Below are 8,640 nucleotides of genomic sequence, written 5' to 3' on the forward strand. Positions count from 1 at the left end.
GAGTCTGATAAAAACATCCCAATAATCCACGGCACTCCAGTCCATCAGTGAACATCTGGAGAAGACAAAAGATGAAACACATCCAGCATTAAGATGATTTTAACTCAAACACATAGAGTCTATAATCCATAATAACACTTCCTCCAGTGAAAAAGTGTTCTGTTCTGAATCAGGAGAGAAATCTGCACAGATCAAGCAGCGTTTAAACAGATCTAAAGAAAAACAACAGCAGATGCACTTTTTCACTGGAGGAAGTGTTATTATGGATTATAGACTCTATGTGTTTGAGTTAAAATCATCTTAATGCTGGATGTGTTTCATCTTTTGTCTTCTCCAGATGTTCACTGATGGACTGGAGTGCTGTGGATTATTGTGGTGTTTTTATCAGCTCTCATTCTGACGGCACCCATTTGCTAGAGACACTGATTCAGTGCATATTTCTCCAAATCTGATGAAGATGCAAACTCATCTCGGTTGGCCTGAGGATTTCCAGCAAATTTATTTTTGCGGAACAATTCTTTTAATGTTTCCTTCAGCAGCCATATATTGTATAGGACTGTCGCGATAATCAATATATTGACTTATTGCACAATATATGTACATGACCCAAATTATTTTTGGTGATGCAATCTATTGCCCATTATATTTACATAAATTATATTGCATTGTTACGATGTTATATTATGATTTTACCACAAAACAAGTCATAAGAGTCAATGTTTTGAAATTGAGATTTATATATCATTTAAAATTTGAATAAATGATCTCTCCATTGATGTGTGGTTTGTTCGGAGGACAATATCTGTCTGAGATACAACTATTTGTAAATCTGGAATCTGAGGGAGCAAAAAAATCTAAATATTGAGAAAATCATCTTTAAAGTTGTTCAAATGAAGTTCTTAGCAATGCATATTACTAATCAAACATTACGTTTTTATATATTTACAGTAGGAGATTTACTAAATATCTTCATGGAACATGATCTTTACTGAATATCCTAATGATTTTTGACATAACTTTTTTTTTATAATTGTGACTCATACAATGTATTGTTGTCTATTTCTACAAATATACGTCTGTGACACTGATGACTGCAGGGACACAGATATTCAGTGGCATAAAATGCTCTAACAGTTAATTATTTCTGGGGCAGTATTTCAACATTATAGTTGTTAACGTGACAGCCATATGTTTTCGTGTGCACGTGATCAGTGACCCCTGAACCTGTCGATGGTGTTGCATGCTGAGTTATGCATGTATAGCTGTGAAGCTCACGGATGTGTCTGTCCCGTGTCTCAGGCTGGTTTAGGAGGGTTCCCCCACAGCGGCTCTGCAGGAGTGAAGCTGGAGCAGACGATGGAGACGGAGCAGAAGGAGTGCAGGCTGCGTGAAGCTCACATCATGTACGTGCAGCAGCTCGCAGCTCAGCAGGCCGTTCTGACCGCCGCTCGGGCTTCAGGGGCCGGCTTCATGAGCAGGGGACCCACTCATCCATCCCGTGTCTCCAATCAAAGCAGTTTGGACTCCGAACGCGACCGGGACTCGGATGATGGGATGATGGAGGGCGATGAAGGTAGCGAGGAAGATGAGCAGCCCTTCGGGAGCTTCTCGGGCCCCGGGGCCACCGCAGATGTGCAGAGAGCTTCGTCTCCTGCTGTCCGGGTCAAACAGGAGCCCGAGGATGATCTCTCACCTGTCGGGCGGCCATCTGTGTCTCCTCCTAACGGCCAAGCGGACTGGAGCTACGAGGATCACTTTAAAGCAGTAAGAGAGCTTAAGTTAACTTCTGCTTTCTTCCTCACAGTTGTGTTTCTGACTTGTTTTCCATGTGTCCCTGCAGCACAAAAGCAGTCATCAGTGGCACAGGTATATTTGTAGAAATAGACAACAATTATCCATTTTTCTTTTATGCCAAAAATCATTAGGATACTTAATGTTTGATTAGTAATATGCATTGCTAAGAACTTCATTTGAACAACTTTAAAGATGATTTTCTCAATATTTAGATTTTTTTGCACCCTCAGATTCCAGATTTACAAATAGTTGTATCTCAGACAGATATTATTCTAATAAACCATACATCCATGGAGAGATGATTTATTCAGGTGTCAGATGATGTATGAATCTCAATTTATAAAAATTGACCTATTTTTGTGGTGCAGGGTCACATTTGTATTTGTATTTTCAGATATTTGGTCTTGTTTTAAGCAAAAACGCACTTAATTTTCACCCCAAAAAAAGTAAAACATTAGGTAGGTTTATCCTTAAAACAAGGACAACAAACTTTTTATGTTTTAAACAAAAACTTATTTCATTTTCACGTAATTAAATCATTTTGCTTCTCAAGTCTTGTTTTCTGCAAGTAAGAAATCTAACAAATTGAAGTGAGTTTGTTTTTAAAAAAAGAAAATAAAAAATATAGGAATAAATGTTTAAAACAAGAAAATATCTGTCAATAAGGTCAGAAAAAAATCAACTTAACTAAAAGGGGAAAAGGGTTTATTTTCTGTCTCCATTTGCAGATATTTTGCTAGTTTCAAGCATGAACTCACTTTATTTCTATATTTTTTAATTTTCTTTTTTTAAACCAGAATCAATATTTTAAGTCATTTTGCTCCAAATCTATCTATAGTAAAAGTATGTGCATCTGTAAAATATTTATAGATACTTGAACCAAGACAAAAATACTCAGTACAAACATGACTTTTGAAAGGCATTCCAAAGCATTGCATGGTTGTTAAATGCAATATTGTTCAAATTAAATGTGAACTAGTATCAATAGAAACAGACAAATCCTCCACTTAATTTTCCATGCTGTAAAAATGGTCAAGTGAACATCATCATCTCACATGCAGCTGAATCTGAAACCTGAACTTCTATTGCAATGCATTGCTTTACATCAGATGCTTCTTGAAGCGTATTCTAATGTGCAAGCACCATTAACATCATCATGCAATGCTGTTTGAACCCATTTTACTTTCATAATGTGACATTTCAATGTGCAATTATTAGTTAACTGTCTGGTTGTGGTTATTTGATATAATCACAATTACTTGGGAAAAACGCAATAATTGTGCAGTGTAGTTAACAAAAAAACTTAAATAAAATAAAATGTTTACTGAAATAAAATGTTGAAAACCTGATGTGCTGAAATAACTAAATTAAAAATTAAAAATAAATATGAAGAAATGTAAAAACCACAAAAGAATTGTGGCAAAAAGTCAACAAAACTGCTAAAACCTTAAGTAAGATTAACACAAAAATAGAAAATAAAATTATTAAATTTAAATCAAAGCATTAACAAATCTATAATAGTATATAAAATATTAAAACACTTACTTTTAATCAAATTTTGCCACCCAAATCAGGGGAAATTAAAAGCTTTAATGTCAAAAATCTATTATATTATATTATATTATATTATATTATATTATATTATATTATATTATATTATATTATATTATAAATATTTTCACAGCATTAAAAGTAAATAGTATGGGCTTATTTTATCATAATAATATATATATATATAATGTGTTAAGCTTACAAAATGTGTTATGCTTGAAAAATAGTTAATCAGAATTAATGGCAATTAATCGTCAGCAAACGTTCCTGATCATGACGGGCGTAAATAAGAGGAGGGTCATGAATGAAAGGCCAGTGACTGGAGTGAGTTTGGGTTTCAGGAGCTCCACATCAAGAGCCGTTGATGTGATTAAAGGCCTGGAGCTTCTTATTTATAGACGACGTCCCGATATAGAGCAGCCGTGTGGAAACAGATCACCCCGACTGCAGAGAGACCTCGTCCTCAGAGTTATGATGCAATGTGCTTCAGTTTAATTAGATGCATTGAACGATTGCATGAAATGAAGAGCAAATGATGCTCATTCTTCTAGACATTATAATCTGTCGTGGAAATGAACCAACTAAATGAGTAATATTTCCTGGCTGAATTCATATGTGCTTAACAATTTACAAAATGCATGGAAAATGAATTGTACAGTAACCCTTAAAATCCTCCTTTAACTAAAAGCAGTTTGGTTCTTTAACTAACATGTGCCAACTGTGGAAAATCCCACTTTGTGCACAAGTTGTTTCTCTCATATAGACACACTGATTGTAACTTAAAGGCAGCAGAGAGATTCTGATCTGAAGGATGAAGTGTGTTTGGTGTAATTCCTGAACCCTGTCAGAGAAGTCAGGAAGAGGAAGCGCGGAGGGGAAGGAGTCTTTCTGTCTTCTGTCATCCTGCAGTATATAATGACTGCTCATCACAGCCGCTCTCTCAGGTTGTGTGGTTTGGAGGAACGTTGAGAGACGTTTTAATGCTATATCTCTGAGAGTTTTAATGACAGTTGCTGCTGTAAAGTCCTTCCTGAAGCCATCAGACGAGATCATGTGTCTCATTCAGAGGTTCAGATGCTTGTCTGATTGACCAGAAGACTTTTTTATTATTATAAAAAATACAGGAAAAATGTGAAATATTATTGCAATTTAAACCAGCTGTTTTCTGTGTGAATCTCTGTTAAAGTGTAATGTATTTCTGTGATGCTCCGCTGTATTTTCAGCATCATTCCTCCAGTCTTCAGTGTCACATGATCTTCAGAAATCATGAAAATATCATGCTCAAGAAACATTTCTGATTATTATCAGTGTTGAACACAGTTGTGCTGCACAATATTTTTGTGGAAACAGTGATACATTTAATTTTTCAGGATATATATATATATCCATATCCGCTAATTGTTTATGAGAAGCACACACACACACACACACACACACACACACACACATATATATATATATATATATATATATATATATATATATATATATATATATAATTTTCTTATATAATATTATAAAGAATATGCATTTTTTATTTTATAAATGAAATTAGTATTTTATACATTTTTTAAAAAATTAGGCTTATATATTTTTATTTTGAAGAGTTTGCATACTTGAATAGAAAATTTACTCTAGTTATTTATGTATTTTCATGTCAAATGCAGTTATTTTTTCTCGGTTTCAGTGAAATATCATCCGAGATGATGAACAATGCTCCGATTTTAAATCCAAAAGTGAAGGGATTCATCAGAAAGCACTTCTTTCTAATAGACTGTAGCAAGTAACAAGAACATGTTCTCTTGAAACCTGCATGAAGCAGATACAAAGAAAATATTCTGAGAAACGTCTCTATGTTTTTGGTCCAAACACTGACAGTCAACATGTTTGAGTCCCAACATCCATACAGGACTGTATTCACAAAACATTTTATCTCACCGCTAAGAGTTCTCCTAAACAGCAGGAAGAGTTTTCTCTTGGAACCTGTTCACAAAGCTGCGGAGACAAACTTGTACTGAAGTCTCAAGCTCAGAGTAAGGGGGCGGGGTTTAACTCATTGCTATGGATGATGTCAGCATGCTCATTAACTATGCACACAGTGATTGGCTGAAAGTGTCTGTCAGCGGATATGCATACAAACCCGTTATTTTTTATCCTAATCCTAATTAAAGCACAGATTGATTTGCTGTTGTTCTTTTTCTTTTCAGTCAGTTTGTGCTGCAGTTAAAAGCTGATCTATTATTTATTCAGTGTCTCTGTCCATCAGGCATTCTGGACGGATACCTCGCAGACACTCACGATTTGAACTATATGTGCTTTTCTTTTTCAGCTTTTTTTTTTTTGAGTTTCCATTTTTTTAAAGAATTCTTTTTTTAATAAATGCATGTTTTTTTTTGTCATTCTAATTATAGTTTTTTATTATTATTAAGCAAATATAGCAACACTAACAGACAAACAAAGTGAGAAAAAGAGATGTGCCTATGAAAGAAAAAAAAATTAAAGGAGGAAACAATTACTACTTATATTACCATTTAGGTTTAATTCATACATTTTTCAATTTTAGTTCAGTTTTAGTTACAATGCATGTTTCCTTACGTGACCTGATCTTTATGCATGATCAGAAAGTAGTTTACACATGAAAATGGCTATTTTTAATCCAATTTTGTATTTTAAAAGAAATATGTATCTTTTGTCAGTCGTGTAAAATAATATGTCTAGGAAAAACAAATAAAAAATGAGTATTGAATATTGTATTTTGAGCGTAAAGTTTTACGTAAGCATAAAAGGCCTGTAATCTTTTGACATGCATATAAAAAAATACTAATAAATAAGCCAAGAAAAAAAAAATAATAATTAAGCATAAATATTGTGGTTTGTGAGTAACAAAAATCATACAGGTGGCTAATTTTAATTCATTTTTTGTATGAAAGAGTCAAGAAAATTATATTAATAAATATAGTGTGTTATGAGTAGCTTACAAATATTTATTTTATGTCTTATCAAGTAATGAGTTAAGAAATGAAAACAAATAACATGCATTCACAATATGCTAAATAGTGCAGAATCAGCTGAACTGAGCAGAAACTGTTGTTGAACCTCTTTGGTCTGTGCAGCAGAACTGTTTGGGTTGTGTTGATGATTCCTCAGATCCAGGAATAGTGTTCCTGAATGTGGGGGAGGGTCTGGAAGCTTCGCTCCTCCCAGACGAAACATTCCGATCGGAATTACACAGTGAAGTCCTCAAACGTGACAGATTCCCATCGGAGAATCGCCGCTCCTTCTGTCCTCTCTCACAGCTAAAGAGACTTCAGACACTGTTCGAAAACCTTTACAATAAAACAGGAGAAAAAATCCTGGAAAAAAACATGTTTTCCCATTAAGGAGCAATATTTGATTTCTGAAAGCGTTATTTATAATTACTATTATTTATTATATCAGTGATGACTTTTATGTTAAATACCTAAAATTGCCTATTCATTTCAATCAGAGTACTGTGGCTGTTATTGATGAAAGCTGAATAAATCATCTCTCCATTGATGTGTGGTTTGTTCGGAGGACAATATTTGTCTGAGATACAACTATTAGAAAATCTGGAATCTGAGGGAGCAAAAAAATCTAAATATTGAGAAAATCATCTTTAAAGTTGTTCAGATGAAGTTCTTAGCAATGCATATTACTAATCAAACATTACGTTTTTATATATTTACGGTAGGAAACTTACTAAATATCTTCATGGAACATGATCTTTACTTATATTAATATCCTAATGATTTTTGTCATAAAAGAGAAATGTATAATTGTGACTCATACAATGTATTGTTGTCTATTTCTACAAATATACGTCTGTGACACTGATGCTGCTTCTGTGCTGCAGGACACTGATGTGGAAGTGCATCTGATCAAGGTGATGTACATGTATTTGCATAACAAATGCATCATGCAAATAATGCCTACATAAAGTATATAAATTATAAATAAAGGAACTCATGGCAGTTTGAGGCTGACCAAAAACACTTAGTTGATTATTGCCTATGATATTGCATTAAATGCAATAATGTTAATTCATAATTATATATATATATATATACGTTTTAATCAAATTTAAAAAAAATTGTGTTTGGAAAATATATTCTAGCTACACATAAAAAGCTAAGAAAGTAAATTTTCACCGGTGACTAATCTAAACGCCTCTGACTGAATTGCATTCATAAGCTTGAAGCATTTGTGATCGGTTAAAATGGGTAAAATAAATCTAAATGTAATAAATCTAAAGGTCATATCTTACTTTAATCGCATCAGCCGTAATAGATATAGTTTAATTGTGCAGCAGCATTTTTTATTGCAGCATTATTTTTTGCACATTTTTGTCCCAAAACCCCATTAATTTGCCATGAATCTCTATTAAACCAATAGACCATATAGAAACAAAGGAGCATGTATTTTTCATGCCAAAAATGTAAAGATGTAGTTTGCTGCTCAGAAGGAGCTAGCATCATACTGATGTAAACTAACTCTCCGTATGTTGATTTGATTGAGTTTTTCTGTCGAAGCGTGAGGAGATGTGATGCACGTCACATCGGCTCAGATGTGCAGAAACCTGTCTGTGACCTCGGCTTGACCTCAGACACGCTCTCTCTCCTGGAAGATAGTGCAGTGAAGGCAGGTCTTTTTCTGCTATTATCTACTATTGTGCATGATGCATGACAGCCAAGATTTCCATTAAATGCTTCACTTCATAACTCTGAAGGCAGCGTGACAATGATAAAACACACACAGCTTCTGTTGCATTTCTAATGTGTGTCATGTGCTCTTCATTTGGATGTACCAGCGCTAAAAAAACTTCACGTGTGTTTTGTCACTGAGATTTAAAATGCATTTGATTATGGCTCATAAACTCTTAAGAAGATGTTAACAGAGCTTGAAGACAGCAGGAGATTTTCTCAGTGAACTTGAGATTGTCTCATTTAGTGATTTATTTGACTGATTTTCTCATTATTTCATTACTTTATGCTCGTGATAGAGCGAGTTTTGTCTTCTGTTTCTTGTTGAAGTATTCAGTGAGTTGTTCAGTGTGAATCTACAGAAACGTTTAGTTCCTGTGAAAGCTTGTTTCCTCTACAGAATAAATAAATATATACAAAAAAGTTAATTGCAACTTCACTTATAATTCTCTTTTTTTGTGACCTTGCAGTTGTCAGTTTAGATATCACATTTCATCACATATATATATATATATATATATATATATATATATATATATATATATATATATATATATATATATATATATATATA

General features: G+C 33.7%; 1 protein-coding gene across 1 annotated transcript in view; it reads left to right on the forward strand.

Annotated features, from left to right (window-relative positions):
- Positions 1 to 1,254: 1,254 nt before the first annotated feature.
- Positions 1,255 to 8,640, forward strand: part of LOC132101835 (AT-rich interactive domain-containing protein 3B-like) — a 31,117-nt gene continuing 23,731 nt past the window's right edge. Inside the window, exon 1 of the mRNA XM_059507050.1 lies at positions 1,255 to 1,764. Within this exon, the coding sequence (XP_059363033.1) occupies positions 1,255 to 1,764 (510 nt within the window). The remainder of the gene's footprint in view (positions 1,765 to 8,640) is intronic.

The sequence above is a fragment of the Carassius carassius genome, chromosome 23, assembly GCF_963082965.1.
Source record: "Carassius carassius chromosome 23, fCarCar2.1, whole genome shotgun sequence".
In the NCBI taxonomy this organism is placed as follows: domain Eukaryota; kingdom Metazoa; phylum Chordata; class Actinopteri; order Cypriniformes; family Cyprinidae; genus Carassius; species Carassius carassius.